The sequence below is a fragment of the Quercus lobata genome, chromosome 4 (assembly GCF_001633185.2).
Source record: "Quercus lobata isolate SW786 chromosome 4, ValleyOak3.0 Primary Assembly, whole genome shotgun sequence".
Lineage (NCBI taxonomy): Eukaryota > Viridiplantae > Streptophyta > Magnoliopsida > Fagales > Fagaceae > Quercus > Quercus lobata.
Genome location: NC_044907.1, coordinates 34,526,170 through 34,546,893, shown reverse-complemented (window position 1 = coordinate 34,546,893; position 20,724 = coordinate 34,526,170). Strand labels below are relative to the sequence as shown.

At 29.9% G+C, this 20,724-nt stretch overlaps 1 protein-coding gene across 2 annotated transcripts; it reads left to right on the top strand.

The window, feature by feature from the left end:
• The first annotated feature begins 400 nt into the window (after nucleotides 1–400).
• On the top strand, nucleotides 401–19,886 carry LOC115987941 (MATH domain and coiled-coil domain-containing protein At2g05420-like). Of its 2 annotated transcripts, none has more exons than XM_031111549.1 (6): nucleotides 401–463; nucleotides 3,869–3,998; nucleotides 18,395–18,564; nucleotides 18,888–19,173; nucleotides 19,314–19,477; nucleotides 19,598–19,886. In XM_031111549.1, exons 1-6 carry the CDS (start codon nucleotides 433–435, stop codon nucleotides 19,744–19,746), a joined length of 930 nt encoding a protein of 309 aa, XP_030967409.1. In that variant the 5' UTR covers nucleotides 401–432; the 3' UTR covers nucleotides 19,747–19,886. The 2 variants fall into 2 exon arrangements, with proteins under 2 accessions (XP_030967409.1, XP_030967408.1); XM_031111548.1 differs by lacking the exons at nucleotides 18,395–18,564; nucleotides 18,888–19,173; nucleotides 19,314–19,477; nucleotides 19,598–19,886 and adding exons at nucleotides 4,073–4,242; nucleotides 4,578–4,863; nucleotides 4,990–5,153; nucleotides 5,270–5,504.
• The last annotated feature ends 838 nt before the right edge of the window (nucleotides 19,887–20,724 follow it).

The following is a 20,724-nucleotide window of genomic DNA, read 5'->3' as shown; positions in this document are numbered from 1 at the left end:
AAAAAGAAAGGACCACGGCTTAGCAAGCAGCGGCGTGAAAAGAATAAGAAAAGCGAAAAAAAGAGAACCACGCAAAGCATAAAGAAAACTCACCCTAGGTGAGAGAGAAAACTCCTACCGAGAGGAGAAGAAAAAAGTACTTAAGTCTTTATCATGGTTTCTTCGTACCTTGATCCCAAAAGGAAAACTAGTTCTCCAATTCTTCTCTTCTAGCCAATCAAAATGGGCATCAATCCTTCTTTTTCCTTGCATCTCGATTCCTTGTCTATTCTTTCCTTCGAACCAATAACATTCGCACGTACGGTTTCATGTGTAAAGTTCCATGGCATTGTTGTGGAGGAGATTCCTATTAATTACCCTATAAATAATGCAAATTAGGCTGTAGTTTTCAAGAAAGTGATTTTTAGACAGTAAACACCAAACTCTGAAGTCATGGGGGAAACCAAGCTCATCGATGACCTCAGTATGTTCTCTTTCCCTTTCTAAGATTACTAGTTTACTCTATTATTTTTGTTTCTTATTTATTTATTTATTTAATATAAATATTCATAATAAAAGAATATCAAGATTTTCATACTCTCTAAACCCCGTCCAAACACATCAAACAAATTGATATTATTTCAAATCTTGCTCTTGAGAAAAAAAAAAAAAAAAAAAAGGGAATGATATCTCAACTACAGCTCTTCGTTTGTTTCGACATCAAATTTTTCCTAGATTTTTATACATTAATTTTAAAAAAAATATTAATACACCAATTTAAAACGTTTAATGTAGAACAAAAATCAACCTAAACAAAAGCACAATCAAAATAAAATTATAAGCACAATAAGTGTGCTACAGAAAAAAAAAAAAAAAAATTAAGAAAAACTAACAACTAAAAAGAAACTACTATCGACCTTTTTTTCCCAATAAAGAGAGAAAGGAAAAAAAAAAAAAAACTATTTGAAAGTTGTTTTTGAGAAAATTTTAAACTTTTGAAGGCGTTTGCCCATAATTTTGAGCCATATCATGGTTATTTGAATGTTTTGAAGAGCTACTATTTACATCATTTCAATATTTTTAGTTGGTGGTTTTAAGGACATTTCAATAATAGTAGAAATTCTTAAGATATTTTGGTCTTTAAAAATTTGAGGGTATTTGTATCACATTAGATATTTCCATGGAATTTTGGCAATTTTAGAACTTATGAGAGCATTTTGATCATTATAAAGGTTTTAGGTGAGCGTTTAAGGGTATTTTGGTTGTCTTGGAAACGTTGGGAATATTTTGAGAGTATTTTTGTTACTTTAGAAGTTTTTCTAAGGTATTTTAGTCATTATAGAGCTTTTGTGTGCATTTCAATCATTATAAATGTTTTATGCAAGGTTTTTAGTATATTTTGGTCATCTTAGAAATTTTGAGGCCATTTCTATCATTTTGGAGGTTATTATGGGGTATTTTTTTTTATAATTATTTTAAAGGTTTTATAAGATATTTCAGTCATTTTCAAGTTTTTAGGGGTATATTGATTATTTACAAATTTTTGAAGTATTTCTCAATTTGGGTGCTTTCATGGTGATTTGGTCAATTTGAAGATTTCAAGATGTTCTCTTAAGATATAAGTGGGGTTTTAGATTCATGAGAAAGGAAATTCTATTCTCCAAAGGCTGAAAACGTTTTAAGCTCCTTTTGGCATGTAAAACATTTTCAGCATTATCAACCTTAAAGATAGTGTATTTCTTGATCACCAAAAAATTATTTTTGTTTAATCAAGTTTCTCAACCGAAATTCTCAACCACCTCAAATGTCCAAAAATGAGGAAAAATTTTCCTTTTCCTTTTTTGTTTGTTTGTTTTTGCTAAAACAAATGGGATCTACATTCGATACATTTTCTTTGTAGAGTATGTCTATGCTTGTACAGTTATTAATCAAGATTTTCATCCCCTAATTTTCTTTAATATGTATAGTTTTTTTTTTTTTTTTTTTAGACAATTAATATGTGGAGTTAATATGGGCTTATTAATGAAAACGGTTCAATTTGATTTAATAAATATTTTGTATATATGTATTGCACCGCATATAAATATAAATATTTATATTTGGTATGACTCTTCCTTAATGCTATATTATTTAATATTAATATTTTAAATTATCACCATTAGATTACAAGTTTTCTTGTTTCTTAAAAAAAAAAAAAAAAAAAAATTTACAAGTTTTCTTTATTATTAACAAACATTTCAAATTTCATTTTGATTGATCGATGTTATTCACTGTTTAATAACATAGTATATGTATAATTTTAAAGTCCAAAAAACTTAATGTCTATATTTTACAAACATGGATAGACTAAGAGGACAAAAGAATAAATAATTTAAAACGTTAGAGATGTAATAAGTGGTGGCTCTAGGAAATTTTTTCTAGAATGGTCATTAAAAAAAATTAAATTAATAAAAATTAAAAAAAAATAAAACTTGAATATGTTAACATCAAAAAAAAAAAGCCCAAATACATAAAGTTTTAAAATTTTCTTCACAAGTTTTCATATTTTGAAATTATTATATGATATGATAAATTTACTATCAATGTTATTAGCTACATCTATTTCAATGTACACGATTAAGTAATTATTAAACTACTAATCTCTCATTTAATTACCAACATATTGTCTAAACAAGTAACAATATAAACAAAATGTATTAACTTTTTGAAAAAATATATCACATAAATTCAACAAATTCGGCTAAAGACTAAATCAAGTACTAATAGACTAACTATTTGAAAAGTGTGCATTTTTAAATAAAAAAATAGCAATCTTAAAATATGTCATTTGAAAACACAATTTAAAAAATCACAATTAAACATTTAATTTGGGCCTTTAGGCTAATTTGTTTGTTTGGACAATTTTTGAGAACTACTGTGTCTACAACATTTTTGCAAAGCTTACACAACAAAGCCCAAGTGGTAAGTTTTTAATTTAAACATACCACTGAAATTTTTTTTGGTCTATTGGTAACAACCTAATACTTAAGATTTATTATAAAAATGTTATGAACATAATGTTTTTTGCAATTTTTTGGAGAGGTAGAATTTAATTTTTAATGGGCTCAAATTATTATTTAAGGTGTTTAAGCATTTTTTAGGGTGGTCAAGTTTTTTTTTAGGGCGGTCAACAACCCATATTAATTGAAAACTCAATTTTTTAAAGGTACATTAAAAAAATATTCAAGTCCAGGTGGTCATGTGACTACTCTGAACTACACTTGGTGCCGCCCTTGGATGTAATGTCTTCAATCATTGATTTTGTGATTATAAAACTTATCATTTTTTTTATAAAATTTTTTCCTTTTTGTTTACAATTCATGATCAATAGTAAAATCACTTTCTTATCCATGTGATTAATTTTATGGACAATTTGATAGGAGTCTTGGTGGCACTGAGAATATGAATTAAGTGCAATAATGAAAATACAAAGTGTGCCTTTGGATGAGCTTAATTCATCAATTTATTCCTTTCAGGAAAAAAAAGAAAAAGTCATCAATATATTTAATTTCTTCTTTTTTTGAGAAGATCTATATATTTAACTTAGTTTGTTTATTTGTAAAAATTCAATTAAATCTTGAAAAATATGAAATTTGAAAAGCCAAACGTTCCAATTTAGGATGAAAACAATAATATGTCATGATGGGTGATACAAAGGAAATATGCTGTATCATAAATCATGACATATTGTCTATTCATTTTTTAAGTTTCATTGCCCTTAATTTATTTTGTTAAATATTTCTTTGACCTATGATGATTATGCTTTAGCACTGCTTGATTGAAATTGACCCATATCTAACTGCCCAATTGTTATTAGACAGGGTATTTAAATATTTCTAATGTATTGCAGCAATCAAAAGAACAAAAAGACATTTTCGTCCAGCGCATTACTTACTTAAAATACAGTCCTACTCTTTACTATGTGATACTGGGGTGGAAAAGTATGACTCTGGTGTTTTTGAAGCCAGTGGACACAAATGGTGGGCTCTAATTCTTTGTTTTTTCTATTCAAATATAAATGTTTATGTCTAATGTAGTCAGTTTTATTTTGCAGGAGGTTGTCTATTTATCCAAAAGGAAACGAGAAAATGAATGGAAGTGGTCACATCTCAATATACTTGGCAATTGTTGACACTGAAAAGTACACTCTTGGCTGGGAAATTTATGTCAGCTTCAAATTGCTCCTGTTCGATCAAATACGAGACAAGTTCTTGACAATTCAAGGTTTTCCCTCTCATAGTGTGTGTGTATATATATATATATAAACATGAATATTCATCTTTCATGATTGTATTTTGGTATAGTATTCTGGTATAAGTTGTTAAATTTCCAATTTTTCTAAAAACCTTAACCTATTAGAAGATGATAAATTTATTCACATGTTAGACACTTGAGCTACTATTGAGTAGAGATTCAACATGTGAAAATTTAAATAGAATGTGAGGAGGTCACAGCAGGGAAAATTTAAACTCAGGACTTTTTATTTTGATACCATGTTAAATTTTTAATTCTCTCAAAAATTAATCTAACATATCTTTTTTTTTTTTTTTTGTGTGTAGATGTTGATGGGGTAATTAGAAGATTCCATGATATCAAGACTGAATGGGGCTTTCACAAATTTCTATCCCTTAACTCTTTCGATGATCTTTCTCAAGGATATCTTGTCAATGATTGTTGTGTATTTGGTGCTGAGCTTTTTGTTCATGAACGCAATGCCAAACGGGAGGTTCTTACTATGATAAAAGAGCCCCTTAACAGTACTATGGCTTGGAAGATTGAAAACTTTTCATCACTAGATAAAGTGACATATTATTCTCGAATATTTCAAGTTGGGGATGTGAAATGGTATTAATTTTTTTTTTTTTTTTGATAGGTATTATTATAAGTTGGACTTTTATTGTTGTAAAAGAAAGGAAAGTTTCCTTGACTTAGAACCTTTTGTTTTTAACTCTTTTTAATTAATTCGTGTAGGAAGTTACTGGCTTACCCCAAAGGAATTTATAATGGAGAAATGAAAGTGATGTCTCTCTTCCTCTTATGTTGTGATTGTGTTCTACCTGAGCAAAAATTTTTTGCACAATTCAAGATACGTATAAAGGACCAAGTTAACAATGAAAATCACATGGAAAAAATAGGTATGTATGCTTATATGTGTGTGTGCACACACTCCTCCCGTTCTCTTTCACCTTGTTTTGTTCCTGTGTAAGTTTTGTCTCATTTTTTTTGTTTTTTGTTTTTTTGTTTCTTACAGAAAAACATTGGTTCACTACCTCTTCGAACGAATGTGGTTTCTCACACTTTATGCCTCTTAAGGATCTCCAAGATGTATCCAAGGGACTTCTTATCAATGATGCTTTAATTGTAGAAGGAGAAATAATAGTTATGTCTAATGTTAAGTGATTCCCTAAAATGATTGTCTAAGAAATTATAGCAAAAACTATACTTTAAATATTGTAAAAATACTTCTTTATCCCGGAATTGCATTTGGGGAGGTTATGAGATTATTATCATTATTGTAATTGCAAAGATGTCAATATTAAAAAAATTTAAATTTGTCATCTTTATTTTGAAGCTTGTGCATGCACTCACATGTGCATGCACACACACACACACATACATATATGTATGCATGTATGTGTGTGTGTGTATTGTGTAATTATGTATATATGTTCTATGAGCATTCTCACCAAGAATTCTAAAAATTTTAGCATTTAGCATCTAAAAACCTAACTTTATAGCATTTAACACATCACTTTGCAATACCCCAAATATCGAAACTTCTATTTTTTTACTATTTTATTTAAATATTCTTTCTTTATTATTTTTATTCATTTTTTATTCTCTCTCTCTCCCATAGCAGAAAAAAGAAAAAGAAAAAAAACATCTTGCTATAGTGCGCTCTCAAAAATGAGAGCTCATTGTAGCAAGATGTCAAATCTTTTAGCATATGGCATCTTTGATGAATTATGTTTTTGTGGTTATAAATGCTAAAAATAGCATTTTATCATTTATAACACTCTTAATGAGAATGCTAAATCATCTTAGTAGTATGTAATAACAAATAAGTGTGTATTTATAAAAGTTAAGTTCATCTTTTATATGGTTTAATTTTATTTCAATGTAATACTATTTCATAATAAGTTATTATAGATTTAATATTTTATCATACTCATAATTGATATACGCTTTCACTCAAGTTATCCTTGGTATTAATTTTGTTAAAATTAATCTCTTAGTATCTTTATATTAAAATTTTAAATAAAATATTCTTTCAATATTTATCACACATCAAATTTGATACCAATCAAAATGGGTTTTGCTATTCAATCAATAAATTATGCAATAATACATTATTATAAAGCAAAAAATATAAAACCCGGACTATATATAAATGAGATGATTTTTTATCTTCTTATTTTTTTTAAGAGCTCAACAATATGTATGGCAGTATATCATCAGTGAAAAGGGAAGCCAAATGTCATGCTCTAACAAGCAATTTATAGGCAATTGGTTTAACATTAGTGTAGGAAATTTGGTCTTTAGCTAGCAACAACTGAAAGTTGTCGTTGATATGCTTTAAATGTCCTTTCATGATATTAGTACATAAATTTGTCTTTGCTAAGAGCATTCACATCAAGAATGCTAAAAAATACTTCCTCTGTCCCAATTTGTTTGTCTTGTTTGAAAAGTCAAACTTTTTAAGGAAATATCATTTATTATCTTGTCTGTCTTATAAAAATGTATAAGTTTACAAAACTACTTTTAAATAAATTTATCATTTAAAAAAAAAAAGAGTTATTCTTAATGACAACTAAAAATGTGCCCCAATTAGATTGATTTAAAAAAAAAAAAATTGTTAGTTTTCTTTTCAAATAGTTTTGAAAATAAAATAGTGGTATAATAGGAATATTAGTAAATTATTGACTTTTATTTTTAGAAACAGGACAATATTTTGGAACATTCTAAAATGGAATAGAGGACAAACAAATTAAGACGGAGGGAGTATAGCATTTTAACATCTCAAAATGTCACTTTCTTCATTTTAACATCTCACTTTTAAACACACCCAACATCAAAGCTTCTATTTTAATACACTACACATTAAAATAATATAAACAACCTAATTAAATAAATAAATAAAAAAAACCTAGTTCACCTCTCTCATCCTCTCCGATTGCTTTACCAGCCACCACAATCTACTGCCACTACCAACCACCACTACAACCCCCTACCACCACCCACCGCAACAAGCCCAAAAGAGCCCCACCACAACCCACACCCCCCTGCCACCCAATGGAACAACTCACTACCACCATCAAACACTACCCACAAACTCGCAAAACAACTCACAACCTCCACCGCAACCCAAAACCTCCACAATCCTCAAGCCAATTTCTTTCAAAATATCCAACATATACTTTCTTTGTGATAAAATGATGTTTTCTTTAGATCATGAGACCTCAATACCCAAACAGAGGATTGAGTCACAAACAAACCCAAAGGCACAAGAGGATCGAGTTAAATTACATCAAATCAGATTGGTACCCAAGAGTGGAGATTCGGCAACACACGAGGGTTGGGGTTGCAGCAAGGAGCTCCATTGGGCTATCATGCATCAATGGATAAAAACCAACTAGACTCGGGAGTGAATCGTAGACAAGCAACAACAGCGCAATGTCGCGATGACCACGAATAGTCGCCAGAGCTAGTCGACTCCTCCAGCTAGGGAATCGTGGTTGGTGATGGGCAATAATGAGAGTTGAGTGAGCGGTGAGAAACAACGGCAGTTGTGGTTGTTTGAGACTAAAGTTTGGTAGGCTGTGGTCACTGAGGTCACTAGCACAAAATAGGCTATGATAACATGTTGTTTCGATTAAAAAGTGTTTATGGTGGGCAACATGGGTTTAGTGGCATGGGTTTTTGGGTTCAATCAGAGGGAAAAGGATCTTGGATTTTTGGCAGCTTGGTTGAGGGAAGGGAAGCAACGTGTGAGAAGAAGGCAAGGGAGTTGGGCAACGTGTTGAGTATGAACCAGAAAAAAAAAGGAAGAAGGTGCAGTTTGTTGAGTTTGAACTAGAAAAGAACAGGAAGAAGAGGCAGCGTGTGTGAATGAGAAAATGTAGATGGACTTGGCACATGTGGGTGGGGATTAAAAAATTAATATTTAGTTTTAACATTTAGCTACAGTGAGCTGTTATAGACGATAGCTCACTATAGTCAAGTGTTAAAAATTTTAACATTTGACATGTTTGATGTAAAAGGTATTTTGGTGTTTTGGATGTCAAATATAGCATTTTATCATTATAAGAGCATCACCATCAGGTGTTTAAAAAAAATGTCATTTTGACACACAAAAGCCTACTTTATTATTTTACCACGTCATTTTACAACATCCCATTTATCAGATGTTTTATCCTTTAATTCTATACATTAAAATAATATTTACAACACATTAAATAATATATTTACCCAAAACCCAACAAATATACAAATGCACAGCCAGTGGCAGTTGCCACCACCCAAGAACCAACATCCATCACTACAACCACTGCCACAACAACAATCACTGCCACAAACTACAACCACAATCACCGGATCCTCCAACAAATTCCAAATCCAAAAATCTCAACAAAATAAAAGTAAAAAACTCAAAATTTTCAACAAAACCCCAACCCAACAGATCAATCAATGACCAAACTTAACCAACCATCGACGGCGAGAGTTGTGGAGGACGACGAGCAAAGATTGGCAACTATGGAGGACGATGAGCAAAGATCGGCGACTGCCCCTGGGTGAGCAGAGCTTCAGATCGGCGAGCAGAGGTTTAGATTGGTGAGCTTCAATTGGCGAGCTCTGCTTCAGATCAGAATTGCCTTCTTCTTCGTGACAGGAAAAGAAAGAGAGAGAGATAGTGACAGGAAAAGAAAGAGAAAAAAGAAGAGAGAGAGAAAGAGGCGCAGAGAAAGGGAATGGAAAAAAGAAAAAAGGAAAAAAAGAAAAAGAAAAAGAAGAACCCAAAGCCACCGTGAAGATGCTAGAGAAGAAAGAAGAAGAAAAAGGGAGGAGGGAGTGATAGGAGCAAGGAGCAGGCGGAGGAAGAAAAAAGAAAAAAAGTAAGAGAGAGAACAAAGAAAAGTAATAAAGAAGAGAGGAATGAATAAAATAATATTTTTTTTTAACACATCTGTCCGTACCGTTCCAAAGATGGAATGGTACTGTTCACATGTGTCAAAATTTATAAGATTTGGCACACCTCATGAGAAGGTTTTTTTGGTATTTGGTGTACTAAATGTGTCATATTATAGCATTTAACACATTTAACATACCTGCTATGAATGCTCTAACATCCTTGTTAAGAATGCTCTAATATTGTTGCAAATACTTTATCAAGAAAAGTTTTTTAGTTTCGTCACTGATATATTACTATCAAATTATCAATAATAACAATAAAAGCGTTGCTAATAATGATAATTTTTTTTTTCTGTAGATAACTTAAGAACTTAATAAACATACATTATTATAGCTTGTTAAATAGCTTCATTATCCAAGTAAAACTTTAACTTTTATAATTCACTAGCATCATTATTATAATAATCTAGTAATTAATATTAAATTTTTGTAACTTCCTTGAGATGTGAAAGAATGATTTAGATCATCAAGTGTGATTGGTTTTCAACTTCCTCTATTTCTGTTTCTCAAAAAAAAAAAAAAAAAATCCACTCTTTATATTTTGTAATGACTTTTGTTAACAAATATTAGTAAAATAAAGAAAAAACTTAACACGGAGAATTAACTAATCATACAATACAACTTACCATTAAATGATTTTGTATTTGTTGGTGATATTGTGAGGCTTTAGTCCAAGAACAATATTGAAGGTTGGCATGATTACGAATGTTGGACATGGTAAGAATTATACAAAATATGATAACGTAGTTAGTATCCAAACCAAGCTGATTTTGTTATAGAAGTCCTAATTCAGAGTTGACTGTGAAATTAGTCAAAATCATTTGCAATTGATTATTCAACTCTGTACCTATTTTTAGCCCAAATTAATGGGCTTGCAGCTACTAGGTTAGTTTTTGGGACCATTTTTTAAATAAGATTAATTTTAGTACCAATTTACCATGAGCCCTAAATTTGGGTTTGTTCTTTAAATATTTTTTAGCCAATTAATTGGATCCTAATTTCAGATTTTATAATTATTATTTTAATTTTTTTAATAAATTAAAACTGTGAAAAATATTTTGGTTGCGGCGTGTGATCCTTATTTTATTTTATTTAATAAACAACAAGCCCTATAGAGAGAAACAATTAAAAAAAAAAAAAAAAAACCCTACCTGATGTTTAAATTAGCAGGCTTCTTTTCTATATAGAATGAACATCAAAACCGCAGCTTTAACTAATGCTTATAAAAATTTCAATATGCAACATGAAAACAAACTTTTCTTTATGAATTTACATAAAATTTAATCAATTTGTTAATTGAATCACAATTAGCTTCATATTGACCAAAAGGGTACACCCAATTTTTTCAATGCCACAAAAAAAAAAAAAAAAAAAAAAAAATTTGAAACCCTAATTTCATAAGAATCTAACATACAGATGCGAAAGATCTAAACTTTACAGATCAAAAGTTTAGAGAGAGAAAGTACCTTAAGAGCTTTAGAGAGAGAGAGAGAGAGAGAGAGAGAGAGAGAGTGTTTTGTATTTGTATGAACTCTTTGTGTCTCTCCTCTGAAAGAGAAAAAATAAAGACTCAATTTTTATTGTTGGGATGTTCTCGTTCTATAAGGAATGGGAATTGCTAATGCCAGAGATGTGAGGCTTTTGCCTGCCTCTTTTTGATCGGTTACTCTTTCACTACCAAAAGGGCTTTTTTATTGGTGTGGAAATAGCTTTTCCACTTGGGAAGGGAAATTTAGGACGGCACTGAGATTGGTCTTGTGTTACGTACTGTGCTGTGATTGGTGTGGAATTGTGGTAGTGTGTTTGAGTGGGGGCCACACGTGTGTGAGCTTCTGAGAAGCTAGAGCACAAGGGCCAAATTTTGTCCGACATTTGGTTCCTTTCATGGTAAGGACTTAGGTCAATATGGCTCATAGTATGGGTTTTGAGTTTTTCACTGGGTGCGTGTTGTGACTTTTTATACCCTACCGGTAAGTTGTTCATTTAACTCATTAGCGACTATGGTATGAGGTATTAGTTGACGATTATGGTGTTATTATAGTCACACCTTGATAGGAAAGTTACATGAGTTTCCCCCCTTTTTTTTACTAAAAAAAAGTTGTCTAATAAACCCAAAAATAATAGACATTCGATTAAGGATTTATTGTACAAAATGTTGTTACTATGTTTGTGTAATTACAGGTAGTTGTGGTATGTCAAAAGAGGGGAAAAAAAAATTTGCAAAACACTTTCCTAACCAATTATAAGTTGTAAGTAGTTACTGATTCTAATTTTAACCCACCACAAAAATAATTTTTTTACCCACTAATAATCATCGGTAACAAATTGCTACAGATTCTTTATCCTAAAATAGACATGAATTCTTATTCTAAAAAGAAGTAATATATCCATAACATTTTTATAATATTTCCTAACAAATCATTGGTGATAAATTACTAGTTCTGATTTTAACCAATACCTAAAATTATTCTTTTATTTATTATTAACTACGTTAGTAACAACCTACCATTTATACAAACTCATTTTTTTCTATCTCTTTACTTTTCCACCCCAGCTAAACATAAATGAGGGAGATTAAAATCCGCTCTATCCTCCTAATTTTTTTTCTCTCTTTCTCAATTTCTATCATCTCACTTTTCCATCTCCCCAACTAAATAGACTCCTAAATTAGGTTACTAAAGGATCTAGTACTTGCCTTTGTTGTAGTCTTACCATGTTGTTCCCCTAGTTGAATGACAATTTTGATCCAATTTGAATCTGAATGGATGTTCATTTCAAAGAAACGGATGGGTCAGGCTGAATTAGCCCAAATAATTTGAGATATTGAGCAATCAATGAACAGATGTCCTAGAGAATTTTCTTTTGCTCCACAAAGAAGTAATATTTATTTTCTATAATATGAAACCTTTTTCTCACAGTCGACCTTGTCGAGAAGATTTGCCATTCTATTTTCCATATCAACAGCTTCAATCTCTCCTATATTTTCAACTTTCAAATTTTAACCACTCCTTGTAATTGCTCTAGTTGAGAATTTACCCAAGGGGTTTGGCTGTTAGAGCCACATTCAGGTGTTCTATCTTCCTAATTACCAGACCATCCATATTTTGTTGGCTTACAAATGGTCATCTCACACTTCTAATTATATCTTCTTTTGTCCCTTTTTCCCTCTAACCAAAAGTCCTTGAGCAAAGCACTTTTTCTTCTCGTGCTTTTTTGGGAAACTGAGTGTAGACATTGTATAGATTGGTGTGGTTGTTAGCAACTAATCTATTAAGATATGCTCTAGAACTATGTAAGGGTCTTCTTAACGGATGTTTTCAGTACATTTGTTAATGGACTATTTTATGAAAGTTTTGATATAGTTTTTATGAGAAATATTAAAAGTTGTTAAAAAATAAGTTACTTTTTTTCTTTTTTTATAAAAAGTTTTTAAAAATATTTTCTAAATCAATTCTCTTAGAGCATCCGTTAACTTTTCCATATAAGTAATTTAACTAAATAAGACTACATTGGGTTCATACAATTTAGAAGATTGAAGAGGGCTAATTCAGTCTTTTTATGTGGTGCCAATGCAAAGGTCATGTGAGTTGCATGTGACATACTTTTTCCGTCCAAGTTAACAACCCAATTGATGGTAGGGTGTAGAGTGAAACACAAATTATAGTTTAGGATAGTAATTGTGGATTATGAAAGTTCAAGATGATAAATGTAAAAAAAGGGTATAGTTTAGAGACATAAAATGTAATTGCCTCTAAAAAAACATATACATTTTTGCATTACCAAACAATCATTTTATCTATTTTATATAACCACTATAAAAAATAAAAAAAAAATAAAAAAAAATCATACATTTCATTCTTTATTTTACAGTTCATCCAATTAAAATTATATTTTCTACTCACACAAAAAACAGTAACTGAACCCAAAAAACATCATCATCTCATGGCGAAACCGACCATTGCCCCAAAATCCAAAAACAAATCCACCTTTGATCTAGCAAAAACCCACACTGACACTAACTATCTTCTCTAGCCACGACAACCACCAAAATTGTTGGAACCAAAACCTAAAATGAAACTCAAAAACACCAGCATCAATTACCCACCCCAGCCACGACAACCATCACAATAATCCAAATCTAAGAGGTGGAGCCTATGAAATAAGGAAGAGGAGGGAGGAGGGAGAGTGCGAGAATGGATGATGATGGCCAACCCCACCAACACTAGGATCGATGACAACAATGATCCTACAATAATGATGGTTGTAATTTGTTAGAGAGAGAGAGAGAGAGAGAGAGAGAGAGAGAGAGTAAAAAACATAGAAGAAATCATATAAATGTTGTTGTATAATATCATTTATATTGTAGCAATATGTAAAAATTTGAAGAGCGGTGCATAATGAATGATTATTCATCATCTAAAATGAATTTATATTTATTTTATGTAACCCAATAAGAATGCTCTTATAATAATATATGATTAAAACATTTATTCACTACAAAAAAAGAGGGCTATAGCCGCATTTGCAAAATGCAGCTATAGCCTATAAAAAACGCAGCTATAGGCTATGGCTGCGTTTTTACAGCTGCGTTTCCAAACACAGCTATATCAGATGGAGCTGCGTTTTTTAAACGCAGCTCAGGAAAAAATTAAAAAAAAAAAAAAAAAAATTCCCCGCAGAGCCGCGTTTTAAACTGAACAAAACGCGGCTCCACCCTTGGTCTATAGCCGCGTTTAGAAAACGCGACTATAGACCAGGGGTGGAGCTGCGTTTTTGTAGAACGCGGCTCAAATTACTATCCTGGAGCTGCGTTTCTATAAAAACGCAGCTCAAATTCTATCCTGGAGCTGCGTTTTGCAGAAACGCAGCTCAAAAACGCAGCTTAAACTGGCGTTTTTAGTAGTGATTTATATATTTTAATAAAGATAATTATCCAATATGCAATTTTCACATAGTAATCCACTCATATATGGAAGATGAATAATTTTTTGAATAGTATAAATGAAATTAAATTTGTCATTTTACATAAAAACGTCATGGGTGTGGTTGCCTTAGCTTTAATAAGGCTTCATTCGTTTGTTTGTTGTTTTTTTTCCTTACTTTTTCTTGTTGTTGTTTACTTTTTACTAAAGTCTTTATCATGGTTTCTTCATACGTTGATCCCAAAAGGAAACCTAGTTCTCCAATTCTCCTCTTCTACCCAGTCAAAATAGGCATCAATCATTCTTTTCCCTTGCATCTCGATTCCTTGTCTATTCTTTCCTTCGAACCAATCACATTCGCACGTACGGTTTCATGTGTATAGTGCCATGGCATTGTTGTGGAGAACATTCCTATTGATTACCCTATAAATAATGCAAATTAGGTTGTAGTTTCCAAGAAAGTGATTTCTAGATAGTAAACACCAAAATCTGAAGTCATGGAGGAAACCAAGCTCATTGATGACCTCAGTATGTTCTCTTTCCCTTTCCAAGATTATTAGTTTACTCTATTATTTTTGTTTCTTATTTATTTATTTAATTTAAATATTCACAATAAAAGAATATCAAGAATTTCATACTCCTTAAACCCCGTGCAAAAACATCAAACAAATGGATAATATTTCAAATCTTGCTCTTGAGAAAAAAAAGGGAATGATATCTCAACTACAGTTCTTCGTTTGTTTCGACATCAAAATTTTCCTAGATTTTTATACATTTAAAAAAGAAATTTAATACACCAATTTAAAACGTTTAATGTAGAACAAAAATCAACCTAAACACAAGCACAATCAAAATAAAATTATTACAAATTAAAATAATAATCACAATAAGTGTACTACAGAAGAAAAAAAAAAAACAAACAAACAAACAAACAAAAAAATGAAAAAAGAAAGGGGAAAATAAAAACTATTTGAAAGTGGTTTTTGAGAAAATTTTAAACTTTTGAAGGCGTTCGCCCATAATTTTGAGGCATATCATGGTTATTTGAATGTTTTGAAGAGTTACTATTTTCATCATTTCAATATTTTTTAGTTGTTGGTTTTAAGGACATTTCAATAATAGTAATATTAGAAGTTTTTAAGATATTTTGGTATTTAAAATTTTGAGGGTATTTTTATCACATTAGATATTTCTGTGGAAATTTGGCCATTTTGGAACTTATGAGAGCATTTTGATCAATATAAAGATTTTAGGTGAGGGTTTAAGGGTATTTTGGTCGTCTTGAAAATGTTGGGAACATTTTGAGAGTATTTTTGTTACTTTAGAAGTTTTTCTAAGGTATTTTGGTCATTATAGAGGTTTTGTGTGCATTTCAATCTTTATAAATGTTTTATGCAAGGTTTTTAGTATATTTTGGTCATCTTAAAATTTTTGATGTCGTTTCTATCATTTTGGAGGTTATTATGGGGAATTTTTTTTAATTACTTTAAAGGTTTTATAAGATATTTTAGTCATTTTCATGTTTTTAGGGTTATATTGATTATTTACAAATTTTTGAAGTATTTCTCAATTTGGATGCTTTCATGATATTTGGGTCATTTTGAAGATTTCAAGATGTTCTCTTAAGATATAAGAGGGGTTTTAGATTCATGAGAAAGGAAGTTCTATTCTCCTGAGGCTGAAAACGTTTTAAGCTCCTTTTGACATGTAAAACATTTTCAGCATTTTCACCAAAAAATTATTTTTGTTTAATCAAGTTTCTTAACCAAAATTCTCAACCACCTCAAATGTCCAAGAATGAGGAAAAATTTTCATTTTCCTTTTTTTATTTGTTTGTTTTTGCTAAAACAAATGAGATCTACGTTTGATACATTTTCTTTGTAGAGTATGTCTATGCTTGTACAATTATTAATCAAGATTTCCACCCCCCTAATTTTCTTTAATATGTGGAGTTAATATGGGCTTTTTTTTTTTTTTTTTTTTAGAAACAATATGGGCTTTTTAATGAAAACGGTTCAATTTGATTTAATAAATATTTTGTATATATGTATTGCACCGCATATAAATATAAATATTTATATTTGGTATGACTCTTCCTTAATGCTATATTATTTAATATTAATATTTTAAATTATCACCATTAGATTACAAGAGTTTTCTTGTTTATCAAAAAAAAAAAAAAAAATTACAAGTTTTCTTTATTATTAACAAACATGTCAAATTTCGTTTTGATTGATCAATGTTATTTACTGTTTAATAATGTATTATATGTACAATTTCCAAGTCCAAAAAACTTAATGTCTAAATTTTGCAAACATGGATAGACTAAGAGGATAACAAAATAAATAATTTTTTTTAGAGATAATTACAACATGCTGTTAACCCCGCAACTCGAACCTTTTCTCCCCTAAACTCCCAACCCTTTGTGCATGGGGAGGTGTCAAATAATTTAAAATGTTAGAGATGTAATAGGTGGTGGCTCCAGGAAATTATTTTTCAGAGTGGCCATTAAAAAAACTTAAATTAATAAAAAAAAAATTTAAAAATAAAACTTGAATATGTTAATTAACATAAAAAATAAAAATAAAAAAAACACGCCCAAATACATAAAGTTTTAAAATTTTCTTCACAAGTTTTTATATTTTGAAATTATTATATGATATGATAACTTCACTATCAATGTTATTAGCTACATCTATTTCAATGTACACAATTAAGCAATTATTAAACTACTAATCTCTCATTTAAGTACCAATATATTGCCTAAACAAGTAACAATATAAACAAAATGTATTATCTTTTTGAAAAAATATATCACATAAATCCAACAAATTCGGCTAAAGACTCAAGTATTAATAGACTAACTATTTGAAAAGTGTGCAATCTCAAAATATGCCATTTGAAAACACAATTTAAAAAAAATCACAATTAAACGTTTGATTTGGGCCTTTAGGCCAATTTGTTTGTTTGGATAATTTTTGAGAAATACTATATCTACAACATTTTTGTAAAACATGCACAACAAAGCCTAGGTGGTAAGTTTTTACTAGTTTTAATTTGAACATACCACTGAAATTATTTTTTTATCCATCAGATTCAACCTATTATTTAGGATTTGTTACGAAAGTGTTGCAAAAATGTTATGAACATAATATTTCTTGCAATTTTTTTGAGAGGTAGAATTTAATTTTTAATGGGCTCAAATTGTTAATTAGGGTGTTTATGCTTTTTTTAGGATGGTCAAGTTTTTTTTTAGGGGTGAGGTTTAGGTCTAGTGCCCAGTTGTACAGGACCCGTTAAGATTATAACAAGTGTCCACTTTTAAACACATGTTACCATCTTAACCCATTTTTTTATGGTGGTCAACAACCCATATTAATTGAAAAATTAATTTTTTTAAGGTACATTAAAAAAATATTCAAGTCGAGGTGGTCATGTGACCACTCTAAACTACACTTGGTGCTGCCACTAGATGTAATATGTCTGCAGTCATTGATTTTGTGATTATAAAACTTTTATCATTTTTTTCCTTAATTTTTTCTTTTTTGTTTACAATTCATGATCAATAGTAAAATCGCTTTCTTATCTATGTGATTAATTTTATGGACAATTTGATAGGAGTCTTGGTGGCGTTGAGAATATGAATTAAGTGCAACAATGAAAATACAAAGTGTGCCTTTGGATGAGCTTAATTCATCAATTTATTCCTTTCAAAAAACAAATTCATCAATATATTTAACTTTTTTTTTTCAGAAGATCAATATACTTAACTTAGTTTGTTTATTTGTAAAAATTAAATTAAATCTTGAAAAATATGATATTTGAAAAGCCAAACGTTCCATTTTAGGTTGAAACAATAACATGTCATAAATTAAATTCATCAATATATTGTTTATTCATTTTTCAAGTTTCATTGCCCTTAATGTATTTTGTTAAATATTTCTTTGACCTGTGATGATTATGCTTTAGCACTGCTTGATTGAAACTGTTGCCAAACATGACCCATATCTCACTGCCCAAATGTTATTAGACAGCGTATTTAAATATTCCTAATGTATTGCAGCAATCAAAAGAACAAAAAGACATTTTCGTCCAGCGCATTACTTACTTAAAATACAGTCATACTCTTTACTATGTGATACTGGGGTGGAAAAGTATGACTAGTGTTTTTGAAGCCAGTGGACACAAATGGTGGGCTCTAATTCTTTGTTTTTTCTATTTAAATATAAATGTTTACGTCTAATGCAGTCAGTTTTATTTTGCAGGAGGTTGTCTGTTTATCCAAAAGGAAACGAGAAATTGAATGGAAGTGGTCACATCTCAATATACTTGGCAATTGTTGACACCGAAAAGTACACTCTTGGCTGGGAAATTTATGTCAGCTTCAAATTGTTCCTGTTCGATCAAATACGAGACAAGTTCTTGACCATTCAAGGTTTGATCTCTCATAGTGTGTGTATATATATATATATATATATATATAGACATGCATATTCATCTTTCATGATTGTATTTTAGTATAGTATTTTGGTATAAGTTGTTAAATTACCAATTTTATTTAAGTTATTAGAAGATGGTAAATTTATTCACGTGTTGGACACTTGAGCTACTATTGAGTAGGGACTCAACACATGGAAATTTAAAAAAAATGTGAGGAGATCACAGGAAAAATTTAAACTCAAGACTTTTTATTCTAATACCGTGTTAAATTTTCAATTATCTCAAAAACTAATCTAACATATCTTTTTTTGTGTGTAGATGTTGATGGGGTAATTAGAAGATTCCATGATATCAAGACTGAATGGGGCTTTCATAAATTTTTATCCCTTAAATCGTTCGAAGATCTTTCTCAAGGATATCTTGTCAATAATTGTTGCATATTTGGTGCTGAGCTTTTTGTTCATGAACGCAATGCCAAACGAGAGTTTCTTACTATGATAAAAGAGCCCCTTAACCGTACTATGACTTGGAAAATTGAAAACTTTTCATCACTAGATAAAGTGACATATTATTCTCAAATATTTCAAATTGGCGATGTGAAATGGTATTAATTTTTATTATTATTATTTTTTGATAGGTATTATTACAAGTTGGACTTTTATTGTTGTAAAAAAAGAAGAAGGGAAGTTTCCTTTTTGAAACTTAGAACCTATTGTTTTTAACTCTTTTATTGAATCCATGCAGGAAGTTACTGGTTTACCCCAAAGGAATTTATAATGGAGAAATGAAAGCAATATCTCTCTTCCTCTTATGTTGTGATTGTGTTCTACCTGAGCACAAATTTTTTGCAGAATTCAAAATACGTATAAAGGACCAAATTAACAATGAAAATCACGTGGAAAAAATAGGTATGTATGCTTATATGTGTGTGCACACACACGTGCCTCCCATTCTCTTTCACCTTGTTTTGTTCCTGTGTAAGTTTTGTATCAATTTTTTTTTGTTTTGTTTTGTTTTGTTTCTTACAGAAAAACATTGGTTCACTACCTCTTCGAATGAATGGGGTTTCTCACACTTTATGCCTCTTAAGGATCTCCTAGATGCATCCAAGGGACTCCTTGTGAATGATGCTTTAATGGTAGAAGGAGAAGTGATAGTTATGTCTAATGTTAAGTGATTCCCTAAAATGCTTGTCTAAGAAATCATAGCAAAAAACTATACTTTAAATATTGTAAAAATACTTCTTTATCCCGGAATTGCATTTGGGGAGGTTATGAGATTATTATAATTATTGTAATTGCAAAGATGTCAATCTTAAAAGGGTTTAAATTTGTCTTCTTTATTTTGAAGCTTGTGCACGAGCTCATATGCGTGCACTTGCTTTATATACATAAATACACACATATATGCCCTAAATCATCTCAGTAGTACATAATAACTAATAAGTGTGTATTTATAAAAGTTAAGTTCATCTTTTATATGATATAACTTTATTTCAATCTAATACTATTTTATAATTTATTATAGATATAATATTTTATCATACTCATAATTGGTATACACTTTGACTCAAGTTATACTTGGTATTAATTTTGTTAAAATTAAATCTCTTGGTATCTTTATACTAAATTTTTAAATCAAATATTCTTTCAATATTTATCATACTCATCAAATTTGATATCAATAAAATGTGTTTTACTATTCAATCAATAAATTATGCAATAGTTCAATAAAAAAAAATTATGAAATAATACATTTTTATAACATAAAAAATATAAAACCAAAACTATATATAAATGAGATGATTTTTTATCTTCTTATTTTTTTTGTAGAGCTCCACAATATGTATAATTGAACTCTACGATATATATCGAAGTATATCACTAGTGAAAGGGTAAGCAAAATGTCATGCCCTAACAAGCAATTTATAGGCAATTGGTTTTATTATGGCTACCAAATCAACAATACTAGTTGTTAACCCATGCTTCATACAGTTCATATATATATATATATATATATATAATAATAATTTATAAATTTGTAAATATTATAAGTAGACATAATTTTTTTTAAATAGTATCATCAATTATTATATAAAGAGTTTTTTATTTTTATTTTGTGTAATCCTCTTTTTAATTTGTAGCTAAACTTTTTT

Bases quoted from the DNA above. Each gene is read 5' to 3' on its own strand.
- LOC115987941 (XM_031111549.1), top strand. From the start codon at position 433: ATGGGGGAAACCAAGCTCATCGATGACCTCA. The intron at 19,174-19,313 runs GTATTAATTTTT...GAATCCATGCAG, and splicing joins CAAATTGGCGATGTGAAATG to GAAGTTACTGGTTTACCCCA. The intron at 19,478-19,597 runs GTATGTATGCTT...TGTTTCTTACAG, and splicing joins AAATCACGTGGAAAAAATAG to AAAAACATTGGTTCACTACC.